The sequence below is a fragment of the Heptranchias perlo genome, chromosome 24 (genome assembly GCF_035084215.1).
Source record: "Heptranchias perlo isolate sHepPer1 chromosome 24, sHepPer1.hap1, whole genome shotgun sequence".
NCBI classification, from domain to species: Eukaryota; Metazoa; Chordata; class Chondrichthyes; order Hexanchiformes; family Hexanchidae; genus Heptranchias; species Heptranchias perlo.
Genome location: NC_090348.1, coordinates 10,540,377 through 10,565,458, shown reverse-complemented (window position 1 = coordinate 10,565,458; position 25,082 = coordinate 10,540,377). Strand labels below are relative to the sequence as shown.

General features: G+C 39.2%; 1 protein-coding gene and 1 pseudogene across 6 annotated transcripts in view; both read left to right on the top strand.

The window, feature by feature from the left end:
• Positions 1 to 25,082, top strand: part of plekha5 (pleckstrin homology domain containing, family A member 5) — a 268,257-nt gene that overhangs the window by 133,836 nt on the left and 109,339 nt on the right. For all 6 annotated transcript variants that reach the window (XM_068004746.1, XM_068004742.1, XM_068004741.1 and 3 more), the window contains one exon: positions 15,248 to 15,331. In XM_068004746.1, coding sequence (XP_067860847.1) covers positions 15,248 to 15,331 — 84 coding nt within the window. The remainder of the gene's footprint in view (positions 1 to 15,247; positions 15,332 to 25,082) is intronic.
• On the top strand, positions 16,041 to 16,888 carry LOC137341899 (geminin pseudogene; annotated as a pseudogene).

Genomic DNA, 25,082 nt, shown 5'->3' with positions numbered 1-25,082 from the left:
CAGGAAAGATGTGATTGCACGAGAAAGGGTACATAGGAGATTCACGAGGATATTACCAGGGCTGGAGAATTTTAGCTATGAGAAAATATTGGATAGGCTGGGGTTGTTTTCTTTGGAACAAAGGATGCTGAGGGTAGATTTAATTGAGGTATATAAAATTATGATGGGACTAGATAGAGTGGATAGGAAGGACCTATTTCCCTTAGCAGAGGTGTCAGTGACCAGGCGGCATAGATTTAAAGTAATTGGTAGAAGGATTAGACGGGAGTTGAGAAGAAATTTTTTCACCCAGAGGGTGTGGGGGTCTGGAACTCACTTCCTGAAAGGTAGAGGCAGAAACCCTCAACTCATTTAAAAAGTACTTGGATGTGCACTTGAAGTGCTATAACCTACAGGGCTAAGGACTAAGTGCTGGAAAGTGGGATTAAGCTAGATAGCTCTTTTTCGACTGGCACGGACATGATGGGCCGAATGGCCTCCCTTCTGTGCTGTAACTTTTCATGACTCTGACGGGATACTCACCACCGAGAACGCATTTCAGCCCTCCACATGCAAGGTGGATCTGATCAGTTGTATCCCTACGCCAGATATGGAAATTATTTTGTATATATAATCTTTGACCAATCTAGTATCGACAAGGATTTCGGTTATATTCTGTAGACATTAAATCCTTGAAAATGCTACTGATGATGGCCCTTGCTCTTCAAAAATTGCATACAATTTAATGTTTTACACTTCACACAGAATAAAAAGGATTACACAGAATTATATAGAGTCCACAGCCCAGAAACAGGCCATTTGGCCCAACTTGTCAATGCTGGCGTTTATGCTCCAGACGAGCCTCCTCCCATCCCTCTTCATCTAACCAGGACTTTCTGAAATGAAGTTAGGAAACATTTTTGCACGTAAAGGGTGGTAGAAGTTTGGCACTCTCTTCCACAAACGGCAGTTGATGCTAGCTTAATTGTTCATTTTAAATTTGAGATTGATAAATTTTTATCAACCAGAGGTATTAAGGGATATGGAGCTAAGGCAAATATATATGGAGTTCGGTCACAGATCAGCCATGATCTCATTAAATGGCGGAACAGACTCGAGGGGCTAAATGGCCTACTCCTGTTCCTATGTTCCTAACCCTATCTGATCTGAGATACTGGCAAACAGATGCATACCACATAGATGAGTGCTTCAGCAGCAGCAGTTCTTCGGGTATAATATGTTTAATTTGAGGGAGGTAGCAGTCAAAGCATTTCATCCCAAGAAAGCATAATCAAATTGTACAACAATTAATGGCTAAATAAAATATGCCTTCTGCCTTTTAGCGTGAAGTGAATCTGTGTTAAATGTAATGTTTTGGTTTTGTTAAACTTGTAAATGGGGATTGACTCAATGATGTAACAGATGTAATGCTATATGTTGGCATGTGGGGCAGAGAACGTGTGATGATTATTGTGGAAATTGTAAAACCTTTCAGCATTACCTTGCTTTCCCTCCCCATTATGAGCAAAGACCCTTTTGAGTAAAAGCAAATTGGGCAAAATACAAACCTGCTTTGTCAACTGCCCAGTTTTAACAGTTTAGGGGAAATATTACAAGTTGTTTCATTAAAGAAAGTGAGTGCACCTCCTGAGTGTTGCTCATTGGACAAGGATGAAGCTGGATTGTATGTATGACAAGGTTGGGTGTAGGGAGAGACACAGAGACAATTTAATTTGAGTGCATCTATATTGTGTTAAGTGGAGGTCCGGGTTCAGTAAACCAGCTTGCTGATTAATCGGGTTGTAGGATCATATGTAAAAAGTAGAGTCCTTCTGTTGTCATTTTTTGTGCTCTGATGGACCTGTTACCTGAAGCCTCTTTCCATTGATCTGTTGGCTGACCCCAATTCTGATCTTGCTGTGACAGAATTAAAAATGGAGAAGAAGTTTTGGCCAGTCACTTGCATTGATCTCTTCTCTGTAAATTTTAGCAACTGGACAATTAAAAAGCAAGGTTCAGGAGGAGGTTGTGTTGGATCACCTTTACAAACATGCTTATCTCAGAATTGAAAAGATGATGCATAATCAGATTTTTTTTTTAGGAGATTTAGTGATATTTCATATTTGACATGCAAGGGATCCATATTGAAACCTGGAGGTCAAAGAGAGGTTAAAATTGGCTTCCAAAAAGTTATTTTAATGATTGATTTTATTTCTTGCAAAAAAATGGTTTCTCTAATTTTTTACATGAGTTTCCTGAGCTACTACAATGCCAAATTTGCCTTTCTCTGCCCTCTCATATGCTTTGACTTTGCCCTCTTCTGTCTCAAGTTTACAGTCAGAATTCTGCACTAAATTGAAGTTCGAATTAAAAATGTGAATATTTGAACTCATGTTGGTATACTGGCCGAGGGTAGTGCTAGAGTTGGGAATCCATTTTAAGATTTGTATGTGTGCCTGTTTAATGTTTTTGTATTGCAGGGCCAAGTGCTCATAATTCTTCAGCACTTGTACTGAGGTTTTATGTACCCCGTGAGGAGATTATTGCAGGCACTATACCAATGAAGCTCAGTGACACATACAATAAAATTATTAGCTTTACTACAATTCTTCATCCACATATGCTTAAATGTACACACATGCATAAAACTTGCAGATAAAAATTTCAGATAAAAATACATTACACAAATTACAAATACAAAACACCCATGGACATTGAACTATACGCTTATGGTAATTTAGTAGGACAAATCCAACCCAACCAATTACTGGCCTATCAGCCTACTCGCAATCATCATCAAAGTGATGGAAGGAGTAGTCAACAGTGCTATCAAGTGGCACTTACTCACCAATAACCTGCTCACCGATGCTCAGTGTGGGTTCACACGAGAAAACACTGTGGGTTTATCTCCTCTTCACCTGTCTACTTGACTGTGCTTCTTATCTCTCCTTTTTGTTGTATAAAACAGTGGGTGGTGATAAACTCTTCACCTGCACAGTGTTAGTCATAACACCAAGCGCTGCTTTAGAACACCTAGCAACTTCATTTGTTTCCCAATTTTCTTCCCTTTTCTGCCTTCTTACTTGAAACAGTTGACTCTTGATGGATTTTGGTTTCATAGGTGCTGGCAGCCTTTCAGTACTACACCCAAGTAGCCATTTCTTAATGTCAACCAGCCTCGATCTTGTCAGTAGCTGATCTACCATGGTGGGCATCAAAGTTGAGCCCAATTCCACGAACAACCAGCGTCCATCTGCACACACCTTCCAGCATGAGTTGCTGACTAGCAATCAGGTTGGGGAACCGGGCTAACTATTACTCCCACCTCACTCAGCTTTCTAGCCCAGAGGTGCGGTCAATTTCAGCATATCACCAAGACACCCAGACCGTGGACAAACCTGGGAACTAATAAGTGTGTGAATCAGTATCACACTGGGTAGTGTCTTTACCCATTAATCCATCTATCAACAAGAAGGATAAAAGCAGCAATATCATGGGAATACCACCACCTCCAAGTTGCCTTCCAAGTCATACACCATCCTGACTTGGACATGTATCATCATTCCTTCACTGTTGCTGGGTTAAAATCTTGGAATTCCCTATCTAATGCCATTGTGGCAGCACCTCACCACAAGAACTGCAGTGGTTAAAGTAGAAGGCCCACCATAACCTTTTTAAGGCCAACTGTAAATGGACAATAAATCTGGCCTTGCCAGTGTCACCCATGTCCTGTGAACAAATAGAAACTGACCTTTGAAGACCTGAGCAGAACCTATTTGTTATGGATCTTTAATTTAATAATGCTACATGGTGGAGCATTCTGCTTTGAGAGTGTACGCAACTACCACACGTTTAATGAGGCTGCAACATAGCAGTTTCAGTCCTGTAAGATGGAGAGCACCATGTATGCTCTTTTAATAACAATAAGTGGGGACATGTCAAGCGTCATGGGGCACAGAAAGATTTATTGTAATGTATTAGTTTATCAGATGTTTTCAGATCTCCGATTCCACACAGTCACAATCGTAAGGGGTGCTGTTCTTTGCGAACAAGTGAGCAGTTGGAAAATGTTGAGAATCTACATTTAAAATATGGTAACCAATTTCGAGAAAACGACAACCAATGTGACCTTTATGGTAAAGTAGTATTTCAGTGAACATAGCGCTGTTTTTGTACCAACAAAGGCTGTGTCAGTTAATTGCAATTGATTTAATTACATTTGTTTAAAAATGCATTGACTTTTCCAAGCAGTTGGTGTGGGAGCAGTACACTATCAGACATTTAATTTGTTCTTTCAAGTTCTATTTTACAGAAGACTGATGACATTGTGAAAATTAACACAAACATTTTTTTGTCTTCCATTTATTAGCTCGACAGTGGGCCCATCAGCTGAAAATCATAATCTGAGCAGGGGTTCATTCAGTATAATGCACTACTGTTCAATGTAATTGAAGGCACACTGTATTCAACGATGAAGTTGTGCTATGCAGTAGGCCTAAACTCATTGTACCACTTTGCTATACTAGTGTAATGAATTCACTCACGATTCACCCAATAATGTTGCAGTTGTTTAGCTAAATTTTTACTGTGGCACCTATGATTATATAATTTCTGCACTCAGAGAGGAATTTATGCATTGGTTCTCTAGAAAACATGTAGTTAAGTGTAGAGTATCGTCTTCATATCGGGAAAGATAAATTGTTTGGTACATTCGCAATGCCAATTTAACATTACTTAAACTGCAGTTGAACAGATTTAGATATTGGTGGATCGTATTTCATGCCACATTTGTGTGTGGTCTCATGATTCAGTGATGTGGAGATCATCTTGTTCAGCTGATATGTCACGCTGTACAGCAATATATTGTCTTTTAGAGTGTGTGCCTTCAGGTTATTAAAATTTCTCTGGAGACCGTTTGTTTCTGTTAGCATGTTTGGTTAACTAGAGTTTGGCGCACACATCTCAACATAAATTTAATGTCTACAAAAACAAAAAAAAAAGCAGATGGGTAGCTTGGATAATTTAGGGCTCTTAACAAGTATCCGAACAATGGAATATTTGGGACAAATCATTTAAATGGCTTTTGTGCCTCACCAAGTAATTCTCGATCTACTATGAGTTTTCAACGTAAATTACAGTATCAGATCATTTTGTAATCCCAGTGTATCTCGTGAGCTACAAGAACTAGATTGTTGAAAATAGCATGAAACCTAGAGACTTTAAACAGTAATTGGACTTAATATAATGCTACACTGCTGCTTTTATGTACTGGCATATCTTTCCTAGGAAGCAGTATGGGAAGAAAAGCTGGAAATGATGGAGTTGACATTAATGTTATCACCTATTAAGCCTGATTGCTCTGTCAGAACACTCATTGTTGCAATCCACTCTTGACATCAACGATGTATACTGATTTTCCACTCACCACCAGTCCTACCAATAAGTGTGCCACTTTCTGCATCATTAGACTTAAAAATGCCATAAGAATCAGAGGATGCACTTCCTTCTCAATTACCTTCTATTTCAGAAGTACTTACACCTCTTTGTGGTTCATTTGAACTTTTGTTGCCACATCAACTTGAGTGACAAGAAAAGAAAGATTAGAGTTATCAAACCAGAAGAGACCAACATCTGCAAAGGCTTCCAATCATTTGGGCAAAACAGTAGCTCATTGAATCATTCTGTTGATGCATTTGGGGCCATTCTGTTACCCAGTGCCATATTTTTGTTGAATAACTTGTCGTGCATTTCTAGTTGGAGGTTTTCCTTTCCTGTGGCCGTAATTAAATACATGAAAAAAGGAAATGTTTGTCGAAGTTCCAGTTCTTTTTGGTTTGGCTTGCTAAGCAAATATGCGAAGTATACAAAGGGTTAAAGTATAGAAGAAAAATATATTTGAAGTGTTGAAATTGTGTCACTGGGATCCTTAACTGAATGACATCCGGACCAGACGATATTATGCTATTAGCCGGTGAAGTCAATCAGAAGGAAAGAATTTTTGCTCCGTGTCAATTTATTATGAATAATAGGAAATATGCATAATCAAGGCAACAGAAAAAATTACTGAATATGTGTTTCTGTCTAGTTTTGTAAGTGATGTGCTGTTTAAATTTAACCTTTCATGTCATTTCAAATTGATCAATACGGATGATTTTTATACAGCTTTTGGAGAATGCAACAACGGTATATTAAAGTATTATGCTCTTCATAAATGCTTGTATAAATTATATGTACTACAGTGTGGAAAAAATGATTGCAGCAAAAATGGTGCCTTATGCCATTGTCTGGTGTATGTTATAGTATGCAAATATTTAATGCAGCTAATGACTATCTTGATAAATTGTTGCCTTTAAAGTGCTGTATTGCCCAAATCAATAGCTGATGGTTTTGCACAGTTACTAGTATGTCTAATTCAAAACATCGTTTAATCAGATTAAGTCGTAAACTGCAGTGTTTGGTATTATGTCCTTTGGCTATACTTAATTTTAAGATGGACACTTCTATTCTTCTCTTCTTCCCCTATTTCAACCAGGCTAAACTTTGTGCTTTCATGACACCCAAGCAATCAGTCCTTTGTCAGTGAGCAAGCAGTCAGTAGAGATATGTGTATTTCCCTCCACATATAATGAATTCCCAATTAATAATTTTTGGCTTGTTTTTATTTACAACTTTTACCTTTTTGCTGTCTTCTTTCTTGCTCTTCCTCTGTTGTATTTCCTGGAATTTAGAAGATTAAGGAGTGATTTGATCGAAGTTTTCAAGATATTAGGGGGAACGGATAGGGTAGATGGAGAGAAACTATTTCCGCTGGTCGGGGAGTTGAGGACTAGGGGACATAGCCTAAAAATTAGAAACAGAGCTTTCAGGAGTGAAGTTAGGAAACACTTATACACGCGAAGGGTGGTAGAAGTTTGGAATGCTCTTCTACAAATGGCAGTTGATGCAAACTCAATTAATTTTAAATCTGACATTGATAGATTTTTGTTAACCGAAGGTATTAAGGGATATGGGACTAAGGCGGATATATGGAGTTAGGTCACAGATCAGCCATGGTCTCATTGAATGGTGAAACAGGCTCGAGAGGCTAAATGGCCTACTCCTGTTCCTATGTTCTATGCTCTTGTGTCTCCCCTCACATGCGAAAAGAAAATGGCACCATTCTCAAGTCATGACACTGGATGACAGGTAGCTGTAAATGTAATAATCCAGTTAAATTAATCCAATAATCATGGCCTCTGCGAGTACTGTTCTCAAAACGTACAGGGTAGTGTGCAAGAGTAGGCTAGGTTGACATGCTATTTAATTTTCCTATCTTGCCTCTGCTTAGTTGCTTAGTGAGTCTGATTTACAGTATGAACAAGGCTTTATTTGCCACACTCTTGAGTGAGGGTGTCTGAAGGATACTTTTGATCTCAAAGATTATCTGCTAATATGGTGGTCCTGAATTTGGTGATGTTGCTCAAGTTCACATTTGGTGTGACCCAGAGGTACCGTATATGAAATAGTTTTGTTCATTCAGATGTGAAAACCTCATTCTTTAAATCCATTAATGTGCTAATTTCAAAATAGTCACCAACTACTGGGTGCTTAAATGAGTGTAGAAATGATGGAGCATTCTTAGAACATGGAAAAGTTTATATTTCGATGCAGCATATTTGCTCCTTGATTTTCTTTCCAGTGCAGTTTTGTAAAAATTTGAAGGTAGCTGTAAATTTAATAAACAAGTTAAATTAATCCAATAATCATGGTACATTAAGAATAGTACGCATTCTGTAACTTACAGGGATCGGAAAAGTAGTTGTTACTAAGGATCATCTTATGAAGATTCTAACTTCTACAATTGTAACCTGGGGGGTGGGACTGTTTGGTCAAAAGATAGTGCCTACTAATGGGGTTGCTTTTAGGCCAAGTTTTCGAATCTCTGACTCCTGAATTTGTAAAAGGTGCAAATAACATTAAGATAATTTGATCCCTACAAGTTGCTATAGATTCTGTTGTATAGCAATCCAGCGATCGATCTCGAAGCTGATTTTGAAATTGTTTTCTTTTTAATTACGCTGATAAGGAAATAAGAGGTGCTTTTTTTTAAAAAAGTGTGTTTCTTTGGGGGGATTCTTTGCATTCCTCATATGATATAAGCCGTAAAACTTCAAACATGTAAGGCGTCTTGTATACGTTTTCAAAAAAGAATGTTCCATCGACAAAAATTAATTTATAAGAGTTAGTCTAATTAAAGATCAACTCCTCTTATGTATATAACAGCAAATGGCGGGAAGAATGCTTTCCCACCTTAAAAGGTTATGTCACTAAGAATTCCTATTGCAGTATTCTATGATTTTTTTTGCATCTCAGCAGAATGGATAATCATTCTTTTATAGTCAACTGAGCGTGGTTACATTTTGGCACGGGGAAGTACTGTAATGGGATTCGTGGAGGATTCAACCATATTTCATTGATAACCCATGTCTCTACTATGAAGTATACTTTTTGTACAAAGCACTGTTGGAAAAATGAACTGTGTGGGCTTTGGCTTAAAAATTATTCTTCACTTGAATTATTAATATGTAACCAAGAGGAGATAAATGTGTTGTGCCAGAGTTAATTCCTGGCAGGTGAATAATCTTGGAAGGCCTTCCAAAATAAAAAATTGCTTTATACCAGCAGTTTCCTTTCATTAGATTGTGGAAATTTACATCCTGCAATATGTTATACACAAGATAATGTGTGCAATTTCTACTATGAATGTAAAATGCTTGTTCTGAGCAATCTACCATACAAATATAATCAGCTACAGTTCTGTTAACAGTGAATACAGTGTTACAGTAAAAAATTGGGGTCTTTGTACTTCAATTTGCAGCCACTTAATGGAGTGGACATAGCACATTATTCAATGAATATGGCGCTCAAAATTAATGCCTATGTTTATATCTGGTGTTGTAACCTGGGTTAAATGCACAGAGCCATGTGAACAGATTATGTTGCCCTGTGTTTATAATGTTGGCTCACGTTATTTTTGTCACAGTAAGTACACATGTCCGATGTGGAGTGGGTGTGCATGGATCTGTAAACAATTTGTTTTTTCAGGGGCTCAGTGGGGGTGGTACACTGTGTGCAGAATGGGCAGTAGAATGGAGTAGATGTAGTGTAGATCTGGTGGCTGGTTATATTGCCCTCCCTCTTAGTTCCAGATGAAACCAGCCTTAGAGGTGGGTGCACTTGAATCCAAGACCAATTTGCAGCGTAATATTTGTGCATTTTATACCGTCAGTTAGGTACAAGGTTTCAGCACTGGTCAGATTTCCAATTCCCAGTATGAATGTATTCTAATTTATGATTTGTGTTATATAAAGGGAAGTGCAGGAATTACTGACAATTCATTTTTAAACTACAATGAACAAAAACCAAGTTTTTCAAATGTATTTATTTTAGTCTGCCATCGTTCAGATCCAATTGCACCATTCTCCGCTTGAGAGTTCAGACAGGGAAACTGCTCCTAGTTCTGTGCCAGTGCTGCTTTGTAACCAACCATGCAAGAGCAACCTTGGAGATTTGATATTGTCCCCTGTCGGTATGACCTTGTGTGCTGTCACTGTTCTACAGTATCTTTGAGCCCAAGTTTGTTTCTGTCTCCTGTTTATTTAGGATTTTAAATGGATTCATATTTTAATAAGCCATGCAAAATTATTTCTTTTTCACTAGTATCAAGAGTTTTTTATTTGCTGTGTACAGTTTTGGATACCCATTATAGAAAGGATATCGAAGCCATGAGAAAGGTGCAATGTAAATTACACAATGATATTGGGCGGGGGGGGGGGGGGGGCAGTGGGGTGAGAGGATATAGTTACGGTGAGGCACTTTGAAAAACTACGGCTATATTCATTGGAGCAGAGAAGGTTCAAGGGGAGGTCTAATAGAAGTTTTAAAGAGGTATGAAAGGGTCAACAGTGAAAATGTATTTCCACTTGGCAGGAGTTGGTAACGAGGGATATAAATTTAGAATTAGTACTAAAATATAAAGAGGAAGATTACAAGATTTTTTGACAGTCATTAGAATATGGAATACATTACCGCAAGTGGTTATTAAAGCCAATTAAATGAGTGTTTGAGGGAAAAGTACGAGGAAAGAGCAGGGAATTGGGAATAAAGTAGATGGCTCCACTGTGGACCTTGTACTGGTACATGCACGATGGACTGAAAACCTTCTTTTGTACTTAAATTTCTATGATTAACAAAAGCATTATATTGCTTAAAACAAACCCACAGAATGGTTGTTAGTGATCTTGGCCCTCTTCCCACTTCACCCCAAAACTTGGTGCTGTTGTGAAGATAATTATGGATGGTTCCTAAGGGATCCATTTACTTCTGTTTTTAATGTAGGTTGAGGGGTTTATACTGTAACATCTGTATTGCATGTTGCAACCGTCTAATTTTGAATGTGTATATATTTTGATGTGATTATGGATCTGAGTCATGGTTTTTATGACATCATATGTTATAAAACATCTTTAACTTTAATGGCTTATTTAATTGAAATAAATGTGGACTTGGGAATTGAGACATAATACTAGAATTTGCTGTGACACCAAATTTAGGGTATGGCAATTTGTGATGAGGATTGTGAACGAGTGTTGGAGGAGATAGATAGGTTAACAGGATGGGCAGATATGTGGTAGATGCAGTCTACTGTAGAAAAATGTGAGGTAATAGATTTTGGAAGAAACAATGGGAAAAGGAAATATTTCTTAAATGGTACGATTTTAATAGAGTACAGGAGCAAAAGTACTTGTGCTTGCAGATATCCAAGCCATTAAAGATGACCGTGAAAATAGTCATTTTTTTAAAAATAAAAGGCAAATAGAATGCTTGGTTTTATATTTTGGGGCATATAAATACATAAACAAGGTGATGTTGACATTGTACAAAAACTTAGACTGCAGTTGGAGTATTACGTGGATACAGTATATTGGTAGGATATAAAAGAAATGGAAAAAGTGACACCTAGATTCATTAGGATGTTACCAGGGATAAGGAGTTACAGTTATGAAGAGAGACTTGAGAAGTTGGGGCTTTTTTCATTAGAGCTAAGAAGATTAAAAAGGATGACCTGACAGAGATCCTCAAGACCACCAAAAGTTGTAATCTGGCAACTCTTCATGATCTTGTTTCCACTGGTAGCGAGAAGGTGACAAGAGGGCACAAATTTAGGACTATCACAAGAAGAATTGGAGGAGGCTGAGAAACTACTTTTTCACAGAGGGTGCTTAGAATGTGGAATTCTGTGCCGCTTCATAAACTCTTTTAAAAGGTTGTAAACAATTTTACAGCACCAAGTTATAGTCCAACAAATTTGGTGCTGTAAAATTGTTTACAATTGTCAACCCCAGTCCATCACCGGCATCTCCACATCTTTTAAAAGGGACTTTGAAGGCTAATGGGAAAAGACTGGCAGAAACTTGATGGGCTGATTGGCCTGTTTCTGAGCTATAATATTCAATGGTTCTAATGAAGTATTTCAGTATTAATATTAATGTAGAAGATTTAGCTATCAAAGCTAGTTGTGCATGACCATTTTAAAGCTGGAAGCAGTCACCTGGAATCATAGAATCATAGCAAGAGCCACTTATTCTAATCCCATTGTCCTCGCTCTGATTCGGTTCATCGAATCTGTACAGGTGTTTTTCTCCATTGGCCTAGTCCTAGTCCTAGACGAATCCCACTCTCCAGCTTGCTCCCCGTACCATTCAGTATTCCTCCGTTTCAAACAACCATCTAACTTACTTTTTAAAAAAAATTATGGAGTCTGCTCCAACAAGAATAAGGCTGGAAGACGACAATGGTAATGGAATTGCTTATTATAGGCCACTTTTTACCTCAGCACTGCTGCCAATGACTTCAGTGGCAGAGCTATAATGTAAATGAGACCAAGAGAGTTAGGAACCACTTCAAGAGGTGTAGTAAATAGCTGCTACTGCTGGCTGCCATTTTCTTAACTGCAGGGGGCTCAGGAACCTGAGGGAGTCAGACACTTGAAGGAAAATGTTAACTGGTACTGAGAGAGCGCAGGAAAATGTGACTCGATAGCTCCAGTGTGAAGTTTGCAGTGGCATAGGCACGATGGGCTGTGATGCAGATTTTACGCTGCTAGCCTCTATGAACCTTTTGCAGCCATCAAGAAGGTGCACAGTTTGAAATGGAACTCTCATGATTTTTAAAACAACTGTGCTATTGAATTGCCTCAATTGTAGATGAGGCAGATTCCACACCCCAAGCATATTAGAGAACCACTTCTGCTTCAGGCAATTTTGCAATATGAAGGAGGATTCAAATTCAAGTGTGGGAATGGAAGTGTAGTCTTTCCTTTGCAGAAACATGTATAATATTCTACCCACTTATTGCACTGTGATATGTCTTACTGCAGATGCTGTCTTCAAACTCTTAAGTCCAAGATTACTGTGAAAACCTTCACCTTTTTAACATTCTAAATTTAAATGCTTAGCAAGTCGTATGTCATGAAAGTGCAGTTCTCCATTTAGGCATCCTTCACACACCATAGCTTGATTTGTTCTGGGAGAGTCATGTGCTAAATCCCTTCTCAAAAAGAACACTTCACTGCTTCCGTTCATATTGGTGATGTTCATAATGAAAACTGAGCTTGGTATCTTTACAGACCTCTTTGGATCCTGACTCCGACAAAGGCAGCGGCAAAAACATAACCAGATTTCAACGAGTATGGTCTCTGGTGTGTCGGCAAAGATTCAAATGAGAAACAATCATTAGATTTATAACCTGCAGAGGATAAAAGAATTCAGGTACCCAGCCTCCTGTTACCAAATGGGTGTACGTATTAAAAACAAGTTGACTGGAATTGATCTCCAGTGTATCCATGGTGATCCAAACCCAAGCAATCCCTGTAATTCCACATAAATTAAGATTTGAGGAGAGGATGGCTCCTCCCATCTGCTACCAAAGGCTTCAAATATTGTAAAAGTGAAACAGTCCCTTTTCTATTACAGAGGAACATGAAAATCAACAACAACTTGCATTTATATACTACCTTTAACAGAGGAGAATGTCCCAAGGCTCTTCACAGAAGCGTAATCAGACATAAATTGGCACTGAGCCAGAAGAAGGGGATATTAGGAGGGGTGATTAAAAGCTTAGTCAGAGTAGGTTTCAAAAAGGGTCTGAAAAGAGGCGAGCGAGGTGGAGAGACGCAGAGGTTTAGGGAGGGAATTCCAAGCCTTAGAGCCTAGATGGCTAAAGGCACAGCCTGCTATGGTGTGGCGAAGGGAATGGGGGATGTGTAAGCGGCCAGAGTTGGAGGAACACAGTATTCTCGAGGGAGAGGGGGGAGTCATTTAAATTCAGTGCAAGATCTAGCAAATGCCAACTTTGTATTGCCTTTCACGCCAAACATGATAACTCAGTATTAACAAAATTGCAGATATAAACGAAAGCTGTGCCTCCAAAGAGCAATTGAAATAAAGCTAAATCGGCCATTCTCTCCGCGGAGGACAAGCTGAGGATGTTCACCTAGCTTTCAGTCTAGAATGTGTGGTGGGCGGGGAGGGGGAGATGTTGGCGAGGGAGGGAGAGAACAGGATGGCAGATTCTCCACTTAAAACCTGAATGCTTTTGATTGATAGCATGGTTGTTTGACCAATGGCTCCCACTGATGTTAATTAATACTTTGATTCATTCCTGTAAAATGTCAATTAATAGGGCCTATACTATGAAATAAGTATCTACAATATTTGGTTGAACTGGGATTGTAGACTAGTCAATCAAATGTAGACACTCTTAAATATTTCCAATATGGCCTTGTAGGAATCACCAGCCTAACAACCAGTAGGAAAGCATCCTTTGCTGGTGTTTCATGTCTACCATCTGGAAATTTCGCCAAGATCTTAGGACCTCAACGTAGATTTTTGTAAACCGATGTGCCTACCATTGAAGCCTCTTCAAACACACCATTTCAACTTTCTCAGTCAAACAGTGGTGTCAGCATTAGTTTTGGCTTGTAAAGTTAGTGAACTGCAGGCATTTGTTGTAGATTAGTCTTCTTGATGTGAAGAGGAATACTTAAGACCCACCTGGGATTTCTCCCCAAGGTTGTTTCCCAATGTCATTAAATGAAGAAAATGTTCCCACATTTTATCAGTTGCTTCGTAAATCAGAAATGAGTCATAGATTCCACTGCATCTACTTGCGTGGCTGTTTTTATGTTCACTATTTGAGTTTTATTGCATAAAGACCCTTGGAAAATCAGTAAGTAAGCAGCGTATAGGAAAATAGTTACTATTATATAATCTTCACCACTGCCATCTAGCTGGGGAGAAAAAACAGGTCTGGTGTATATCCATTATTCTATGGCCTTTTACGGGGCATTCCTTTGTCAGGTCTGAATTGGTAATGTTTGTAAAGCAGTTACATAGAGTACTCCTCACACATTTACTAAACATTACTGTGGCAAACAGACAGGATCTGCTTTTGGAAGACCTGTCCTGGCAGCAGATTTAGTGCCTTTAAACAGGAGCCTGCTCTGGATTCTGTACTACTTTGGTATGGCTCTTTGCTTACAGTGTGTGAAAGATCACCATTGTTCTTTGAAACAAAAACAGAAAATGCTGGAATCACTCAGCAGGTCAGTCATTATTTGTGGAGAGAATAGAGCAGCTGATGTTTCAGGTGTAGACCCTTCTTCAGAACCCTTCTAACGAAGAGTTTACACTGGAAACGTTAGCTCATCTGTTCTCTCAGATGCTGACCAACTTGCTGAGTGTTTTTACCATTTTCTGTTTTTGTTTTGGATTTCCAACAGCTGCAGTTTTTTGCATTTTGTTCTTTGAATGATAGACGTCCTTCACATAGCACAATCCATCCTCTGCTAACTTTATTTGTTTGATTAGGGATTTTATCATGAAGTCAATTTAGATCAGCGTTAGGTCTGAAAAAAAATTGCCGCTATTGAGCGGATCCAGGGGCTTTATACAAAGTGGCAGTCTGAGGCTACATGTGCCTCTGCCTAGCATGACACAAATTTATTTAGGTTGTGCTTAGCATTCTCCATAACCAGTCAATCTTGGGTAAATTTCAAGTGTTTGATGGATGCCTACCATTTAAAGACTAAAGATGGCTCTACAAGGTAGGTAATCGACCAGTGTGCCTTTTGTAAGTGTGTACAATAGTACATGATCAGAAGAAAATGAGGTAGGAAGTAATTACGGTATTGGCATAGCAAACTGACACTTTTTTTCTTTTTCTGCAGTCATAATGAGTGGAAGGTAACTTGTAAACATCCGGTGACAGGACATACATCACAAGAAAACTGTATATTTGTCATGAATGACGAGTAAGTCTTACAACTTTCTACTTGTGTGCTTTGTCAAAGTGTTTATACAAACAGTAGAAATCAGTAAAATAATATTTCATATGTTTAATTTACTGACTTAGAAAATATTCAACATTCTTATCCAATTAATTTCACTGCTTGCAGATGTTTCTAAATTTGAGTTCTGTGGTTTAGCTCCCAAAGTGGGTTTTTAAGTGAATACTTATTCTGGGAAGGCATCACAAACATACTGTACTGTAATTGACATTTCTGCTGAGCAGTCAAAGCATTTAATTGTATGGCCATAACTACATCCAAATGTTCACTGACTTAGCATCTGCCAATTTCTCTGACTGTAATTCATTTGCCATTTTTGCTAAAAGTTCATGAAAATATGACACATTCATGTACTGTACCCAAAAACTGACTAAGCAATCCATTACCAACAGCAGGTTTGCATTAGATGGTGAGACGGGGTAAAACTCACCAAACCTCTATCTTTGGGAGACCCGAATTTTCCTGGGTTCCAGGAGCTGATATCAAAAGCCTGCACTTTCTCTGTTTGGCTCCTGAACACGGCAAGCTGGCTTCTAATATGTGTGCCAATAATGTCGAAGAGCAGATTGCTGAAGGGACATAAGCCCAAAATAGTGACCTCCGGCTCCCAGTCTCTGCCTGTGCAAAATGCAGATGTGTTTTCCAAACACTCTTCAACCTGGCCATGTTAAGAATGAGAGTGCAGATCAAGGTCAGTCAGTGGAAGTGGCGCTTGGATGTGACAGGGCACCATTTTAAGCAGCACTTCTTCAGTAGCAACAGGGGACACTAAAATCTACAAGCTCAGATAATGGTGCCTGTAATTATATTTGCTTCATTTGGATGTCGGCTTCATTTTTCCAATAATCTAAACTCCCTTGTGGAATTGATGGTAACGCATGTGGCCTTGTGAAAAATTCTTTTGTTCAGCTACCACCTGTAAATAAGGGTTACCATTTTCTGGGATTGGGAGCTGTGGAAGAGGATCACCCAGCAACACATTTCCTATAATGAAATTCCTGAAAGACGGTTAGTGCCTGGGAGAGAGGGGAGGGAACGAGCCCCCGTGGGTGGGGAAAGGATCGCAGCGTAAAGAGGCTGGCGCTCCAACAATGACCACCAACTATAAAGAGCTTCTTTACCAACGGAGTCAGAAGTAGCACTACGCTGAGACGAACTTTACAAGTCATTCAACCACTTGCTACTTCAAATCAACTTTTTGGCAGGCTAAATGAGTCCCACAAGCAGTCTCCCAAAAGAAAACACTGGAATGATGATCAACCAAAGAGCTGTAAGAAATCACGCACACAAATTGATCAAGGCAGCACAGAGTGCAGTAATGAGAATTCAGAAAGTCAAGGGATGACAAAAGAAGCTTATCAACTTCTAGTTAAAGCTAATCCAGGTACCACATACTGGAAGGAGTTGGCAGAAGAGTGAAGAAAAGCCCTGTTCCAGGCTCTTCAAGAAAATGAAAGACTACACAAAGAAATTGAACATAAAGATGAAGACATTTCAAAATTACAGACACAGTTCCTATAGGAAAGGGAAATCGTGTTTGACAAATTTATTAGAGTTTTTTGAGAGTGTAACTAGCATGGTAGATAAAAGGGAACTAGTGGATGTCGTATATTTGGATTTTCAAAAGGCATTCGATAAGGTGCCACATAAGGTTGTTACACAAGATAAGGGCTCATGGGGTTGGGGTTAATATATTAGCATGGATGGAGGATTGGTTAACGGAGAGAAAACAGGGAGTAGGGATAAACATTTTCAGGTTGGCAGGCTGTAACTAGTGGGGTGCCACAAGGATCAATACTTGGGCCTCAGCTATTTACAATCTATATTAATGATTTAGATGAAAGGACCGAGTGTAATGAATCCAAGTTTACTGACAATACAAAGCTAGTTGGGAAAGTAAGCTGTGAGGAGGACCCAAAGAGGCTGCAAAGGGATGCAGACAGGTAAAATGAGTGGGCAAGAAGGTGGCAGATGGAGTATAATGTGGGGAAATGTGAGGTTATTCACTTTGGTAGGAAGAATAGCAAAACAGAATATTTTTTAAAAGGTGAGAAACTATTAAATGTTGGTGTTCAGAGGGATTTGGGTGTCCTCTCACAAGAAATGCAAAAAGTTAGTATGCAGGTACAGCAAGCAATAAGGAAGGCAAATAGCATGTTGGCCTTTATTGCAAGGGGGCTGGAGTACAAGAGTAAGGAAGTCTTGCTACACTTGTACAGGGCTTTGGTGAGACCTCACCTGGAGTACTGTGTACAGTTTTGGTCTCCTTATCTAAGGAAGGATATACTTGCCTTAGAGGCGGTGTAACAGAGGTTCACTAGATTGATTCCTGGGATGAGGGGGTTGTCCTGTGAGGAGAGATTGAGTCGAATGGGCCCATTCTACTCAGAGTTTAGAAGAATGAGAGGTGACCTCTTTGAAACATACAAGATTCTGAGGGGGCTTGACAGGGTAGATGCCGAGAGGTTGCTTCCCCTGGCTCGAGTGTCTAGAACAAGGGGTCAGCCATTTAGGACTGAGATGAGGAGGAATTACTTCACTCAAAGGATTGTGAATCCTTGGAATTCTCTACCCCAGAGGGCTGTTATTGCTGAGTTGTTGAGTATATACAAGGCTGAAATAGTTTTTTGGACTTGAGGGGAATCGAGGGATATGGGGATCGGGAGGGAAAGTGGAGTTGAGGTCGAAGATCAGCCATGGTCTTATTGAATGGCAGAGCAGGCTCGAGGGGCCGTATGGTCAACTCTTGCTCCTATTTCTTATGTTCTTATAAGAAATTCACTCCATTGCAGTGCTGCTTTGCTGAGGAGATTGTCCACAACTTCACTGCATATAATGTCTCATTCCAAACTGTATGTTTGATTTATATTTTCTCGGGGGCAGCAGCAGTCTTGATTGTTGCAAATACACACTAGAGAAACGTGTTTGCTGTTCACTGTAAATTAGTATTGTTTTGTATTTAAAAAGTCTCAGGAAGAGCTCCCTAGAAGTCCTAGTAGTTAAAGGCACCACAGAGTCTAGCATTAAGCCATACAGACCAGATGCATCAGTTTGATTCTGAATCTGTTAATTCATCTTAACCAGGATAGGAGTTCGGTTGCTACAGTTGGCCTCGGTGATCTTGTGCTCAGTATCATCCATGGCAACTGTCGGTGTTGTAAGCTGACAGAGTTTCAACCCAATAATCAACTTGTTTGCGTTTCAAAAGAAAAATCAATTTTTCCCACTGGGATTGGGGATTCAAAATCAATCTGATAAGAGGAGTGGAGACGGTCACTGGTAATCTGACCAGTTGGAGGGTGGGACTGAAGGCTATCACACCAGTCATTCAGAAAATACTTTTTGCTCCTGGTTGTGCATAAACTTGAGATAAAAATGTTTTTAAATGAGCTGATGGTCTCTAAGTCATAATTTCACGTGTTTTAATAGTGTTTGTCCCCCAAAGAAGTTATAAATAGCAAGCTGCTAAAATATAATGTGGAAAAAGTAATTTTTCTCGAGGAAGTTTTCTGGAGCATGTTCAGCTGTTATCTTTATAAAGGGTCTTTTCTTAATGACTGGTTGCAGCTGCTTCTTTGAAATGTTGATCCCTACCCCTCCTTGAAAATAAATGTCGTGCCTTCAGTAATCGTATCCCCCTTCAGTAATTTCTAGCTCCACCACTGCTGCAAACTGCACTTTTTTGTACTTTGGTATCTTCCCCCCCCCCCCCTCCCCGCAATAAAATTCTTAATATAGCTCCATTTTAAGATATGCTCTTTCCAACTTCATTTTCAGTCTATCTTCTTGTTTTCACATGTCATAATGCCCATGTTCTGTGTTAGTTCTGAGCTGTCAGCTTTTTTGGGGGGGTGGGGAGGCTATTCATCTTAGTTTTCTGGGGCATAGATGAGGATTGTGCTCGGCTCTGACAGCTTTCAGTCAATTAGCCTCTCAACATTCACTGGCTTCACACATGAAGAATGATCATGGACAAGGTACTGTAAATCTGCTGAGGGAAAAAATCCTTGCAACTTTTTTTAATAAAAAGAACCTTTATAAGAATAATTCTGCAAAATTCTGTTGCAAGTTTTTCATTTTTCAAAAACTGTTCGTCAGGGATCATCCTTGCCCAATGATTAATGTTATTTTTCTCATCTGGTATTTGCCATTTCTAAGTATCAGCCTATTGACATCTACTCTGTTTGGGTCAGTTCTGGAACTTGCTCTCAGCCGTTGGTTGATGGTAGCTCCTGGTTTTAAAATTTGTGTAGAATGCCGGTAACCTAAACCCACACCACCTGTTTCAGTCATTAAAACCTCACTTTTAAATCTAGTATTCATTTCGGAGCTTCACTCCAATCCCTCAAATGGGTTTGAAGCTAGAACTCTTTGAAACAATATGCGAAATATGTTAATATATTCAATGAAGTATTAAACGTCTTAAGATTTATGTCTAAACAGTCACGTTAATTGAAAAACACACCTATTAAAATAATTTATCATGGAACTATCTGATATCTCTATCACTAGCATTTTCAGATTTCAAGATGCAACCTGCATTAAATATTTTATTTTCCTTAACAGCTGTGTAAAAAGAGTTTTCCCTTTTGAAATTAAATAACTTTTTGTTAAAACAATGGAACTGTATCTATCTCCTTGATAACAGGGTGACAATCCGTTGATCCATTTTCATATTCTTAACACTTTTGGCAAGTAAAAGTAAAGCCAAATTATGGCCATTTTTATATATAAAATGTGATTTAAACAGATCAGTGCAGCCAATGTGTATGGGATCATGTCACCAGAAATGCACAGAAATGCTGTAATTACAACCTGTCTAGTATAGTTGCAGGAGTGCGGGAAGGAGTGGCATTAGGTATATTAACCTTTTTGTTGCCCTTGATTATTTCTAGAAACTACTTTAAAATTTCAGAAAAACAAATTTTCTCCAGTTTCCGTGGTACAAATTGCCTACTGACTTGAATGATCTCCTGTAGTTATGTTCTATTCATTCTAGTTCAATTTTGAAACACACAACTCCTGCCCGGTCGACCATTTAATCTTTTCTGATGTGATCAGCATGAGTCAGTGATATTGAGACTAGTGGGGGAGGGGTGGGGGTGGGGGTGGGGGTGGAGAAATGTATCTGAATCCATAAAATTACTTCTAATGGGAACAGAAACATTTCAAAACATTATTTCACTCATCGCTACATTCAACAGTAGTCACAATGGCCCAGATTTTGCTGTAGCAGGGCATCCGTTACACTTTCCTTTGCACTTTTAGGTTTTAAAATTTTTTGGGTGGCAATTTGCTGAAAGTGCGAGCTAATAACGTCACAGCGAGGGAAACGGCATCTGGGACCTGAGTGAACAAGGCAAGCAACAGTGTATCTCCTTAGCCAGTCAGATTGAAGGATTGTGAAATTATTAGACGAACAACAGAGAAGGAAGAGTAAATTAGAGTGGGTGAATTCAATGTCAAATCAGGTACAGAAAGAGAAATAGAGAGAGGGAAAGAAAGATTGGATTAAGAGAGAGAAAAAAGAAACAGAAAGGAAAAGTAAACTTTTTTTTGTAAGTTTGATGTTTTTAAAATCTCCAACAACAGTTAATACTGGAAGGAATGAGACTCCACACTTTTAATAGTTAATTTTCAGTGCCAGAGAGGCTGATTGGCAGTAATTAACAGTTAGCAAGTCATTAAAAGGGTACGTGCGCTTTTGACAAGACTTAACTTTCTGTGGTGAGTTTAGTTTGTATCTACCGCGCAAATACAGCAACTTCACATTCAATGCATTTCAGTAGTGAGGCTGGCAGCGAGATGCCGTTTTCCCGAAGCTACCAACAGAGCAGCGCAACTCGCACAGCAACTTTGGATATTGGCACTCAACCATGCACCTGCCCCTTGCCTGAAGTTGCTGTACCATTTAAGCTTAAATAACGGTGAGTGCCATTAGCCTCAACATTATTTTGACAGAAAAATCTGTGCCAATATATATATTTTTTTAAAAAGAACTTGTAGCAATTTTAGCAATATTAGACATCTAGATGTGGTGATTTTGCACACTGGCCTTTCACTTCTGAGATCTAGGCTTGTATCCAGCCCAAACTGACTGCATAAAAAGCTCCTCTGTCTTTTTGCTGGAAGGGACCTATGCGAACTGATAGTTTCCATCAGTTCCTGATGGATATGGATCCAGAGCACAAAATATCTCCAAACGAACAATCTGACTTGCAGGAGCCATGGGGCTGCCCTTAAAGTTTGTGCTGAGGCACATTGTGGGAACAAAGTCAAAAGTTTTAGTCTGCAACTAATGGGCCCGATTTTACTGTTAGATGCCCTGCTACAGCAAAATCTGGCCCATTATACTGCACTTGACATGGTGCATGATGTTGATACTGGGTGACCAAAATAGTCAAGTGTTCCATTTCTTAGTGCTAACATCGCTCATCTTAATAAGCACAAGAATTCACTTTTCAAAAAAAAACTAGTGCCGGTTCTTTGCTGGAGTGCTGAGTATGGCTGCAATTATTACATAGTAATTATGAGCTAGTGGCTACAGCTACCGCTGACCAATTAGTTTTGAGTACTGTGAGATGGAGCAATAGAGTATGCCAGCATATTGAGATTCAGTGCTAACCGTACACGTTGCATGTACGCTGTCTGCACTTTTTATTTTCAACCGACAAGGAGCAGAATGACAAAAATGATGAGTGAATACCAGGATGTAGAGGTTTAGTTTTATTTTGGAAAAATATCTTCAGGAATATTTTGTCTATGGCTGTAAGCTCGTTAGCCAGTTTGATGATAAGCCAGTGGTCAGTTGAAGTTCTGCTGAATATCCAATCTTGCTGCAAGGTTAATCACAATGTTCAAAAGGTAAAATTGCAGTTTGTGTTTATCAATTCAATCACTGTATGCAAAAAATATTTCTAATTGTTTTGAGTGATCTACAATCTCAGTTGTGAGAAGTAAAAGGACTTTGTATTGTTAGAATAATCTGTACATAACAGTGCACACTGATTATAGTAAAAGAGTTGCATGAGGAATGTTTTATTGATGTATGCGATTTGCTAATTATAAAGGTTCATAACTGCCTCAATTTAAAAACACACTGCAGGAAGCCGTTTTATTTCATATTTATTTTTTGGTATTGTGTAAAGATTGTGTGTGTATCTGTCGTTGAACTTGGAAATTGTAGACATTTAGTGTTGAGAACTGAAGAATATTAAACCCTATAAGGCTAATTGCCTGCATGCTTGAATTATTCAACTACTTCCGAAAGTGTGCAGGCTGGTTGAGATGGGGGATGGAAGCGTTAGACTTGTTGGATGTTTTATACGCCCAGTAATGACACATGAGTTCTATATTTCACATTGCTACTACATTCATACTGATGTTTGGAAATTTTATAAATACTAAAATGACACTTGAAACTATTTTGCACAGTATTACAGACAAGGTGTGCCAATGTATTTGTCTCTGTGACCAATCAAGCTTGAAGGTCAAATGTTGAGAATGATGCACAAATGGAAACAATAGAATAGCCAGTTTCTTCTATAAATGTAGAATCCTCAAGCCACGTTACCTTAGAGTGGCCATTTTTAAATGCATCTGAACCAGTTAGTGTTTATTTGCATTGTACACTGTACAATTTGAGCATGGGACACACAAATTATTCTGTTATCTGTTTCACAAGCTTTGTGTTTTCTGTATCCCCATGTCTTGACAGAAACTATGAAAGGCTCATAAGATATCTCCATGTGAAGATGGGCTGTGCTTGTGGAGTATGCAATCTTTATAACTATCGCCCATTATTTAACCTATTTATGATCAGATTAAAAGAGAGCCGTATTCTCTATACATTGTGGAGTGCATACCAATGAGATGCTGTAGAAGTACGTTCTTGTCTTGAAAATAATTAAAGTTGCATCAAAGCTTCAATTGTTGCGCAGAGCCGTGAAGAAAAATGAGGTTGTTGTGCTGGTTCTGATTGCGGTTATCCAGCTGTGTTGCTCCCTCAAACCCAGAACAGGGGTGTACCTGAAACTATGTTGCAAAGAACCTCCAGTGTGGAAGCCAAAACAGTCAAGAATGTCTAGTATCACCTTGGTTTTTAGGAAATACTAAAAAATTAGAGAGCTTTCACTATGTCCAGACAGCCATAAAGCACTTAATGTAATGCTCATGTTTGGAACTTGACCGGCGGGGTGAACTGGGATCTGAATGGAAGATTGTTTTCGTGGAATGCTGTCAAATTTGGGTGATGTAAAGAGTTGGAGGTTATACTGTTTAATCAGTCGATGCTGACTGCATGCTTCTAAACTATACACATCTGGCGGTTAGTGATATTTTTTCTTCAAACTGTGAAAAAACCACCAGACTTTAAAGTACTGTGTTTGGCAATACTGTACTGGAACTAGGCAGAAACAGAACTAACTTGCTTGCAAAGTTTATTCTGAGGATTGTAGTTAACGAAAATTTAACCAGCTTATAAAAATCCAGATTCAATGTGGTTATTCCTGTTTGTTCTCTTCTGCACCCCCCCCCCCCCCCCGCCACCCCAATCCCACCCAATGAATGTGCTTGCTTGTCTCACTATTCTGTGTTATGGTCTTAATTAAAACAAAAAGCTGAAAAGTGATCTTCAGTGCCTAGCCTTCATTTTGTAAAGACTTCGTGGCAACAAAGGTAATATGACTTGTGCAACAATGCAGTCTTCCTGGCTATGCTAGAAAAATACTTCGAAATAGAATATTAAGTGATTTTCCTCACTTTCTGTATCCTGTGAAGGACTTGAATAAAGATTTACAGACATTAATTTTAGAAAAAGTTGAACATTTTTATTGTAATGCAAACCAAATTCGCCCAACCCATTCCTTTGGGACAAGATGGAAATGGTGTTATCAGCTCCCACATTGCAGAACTCAAAATGATGACCCTGATGATGTGAGGGAAGAATTCTTGTTATGAGATGTTAATCTGAGGTCTCGTCTGCCTGTGAAGGTGGGCGTTAAAAGATCCCTTACCACTGTTCCGAGAAGACATGATGTCCTGGCCAAGATTCCCCTTTTAACTCAATAAAGGTGCTTCTTCGACAGCACCTCCCAAACCCGCGACCTCTACCATCTAGAAGGACAAGAGCAGCAGGCACATGGGAACAACACCACCTGCACGTTCCCCTCCAAGTCACACACCATCCCGACTTGGAAATATATCGCTGTTCCTTCATTGTCGCTGGGTCAAAATCCTGGAACTCCCGACCTAACAGCACTGTGGGAGAACCGTCACCACACGGACTGCAGCGGTTCAAGAAGGCGGCTCACCACCACATTCTCAAGGGCAGTTAGGGATGGGCAATAAATGCTGACCTCGCCAGCGACAGCCACATCCCGTGAACGAATTTTAAAAAAACTCAATAACAGATTAACTGACCATTAATTGTTTGTGGTATATTGTTTTTTGTGATATAGAATGGCTGCATTTAAGGGAGGAAAACAAAAGCAATTCATTTTTGAAGCACTTTTGAGTTTAAATCTGACTCACTGTCACCTGCTTTTTTTTCAAGTCTCTCTCCCTATCCCCCTGCCTCTTCCCCCTTCCCTTTTCTCTTTTCTCTCTCTCTCTCTGTCTCTTCCTTCCCCCCCCATCTCTTTTCCCTTCCTGCCTCATCCCCACTCCCCCTCATCCCCTCCCACCAAGGACTGAGCAAACATCAGGAGGGGGGAAT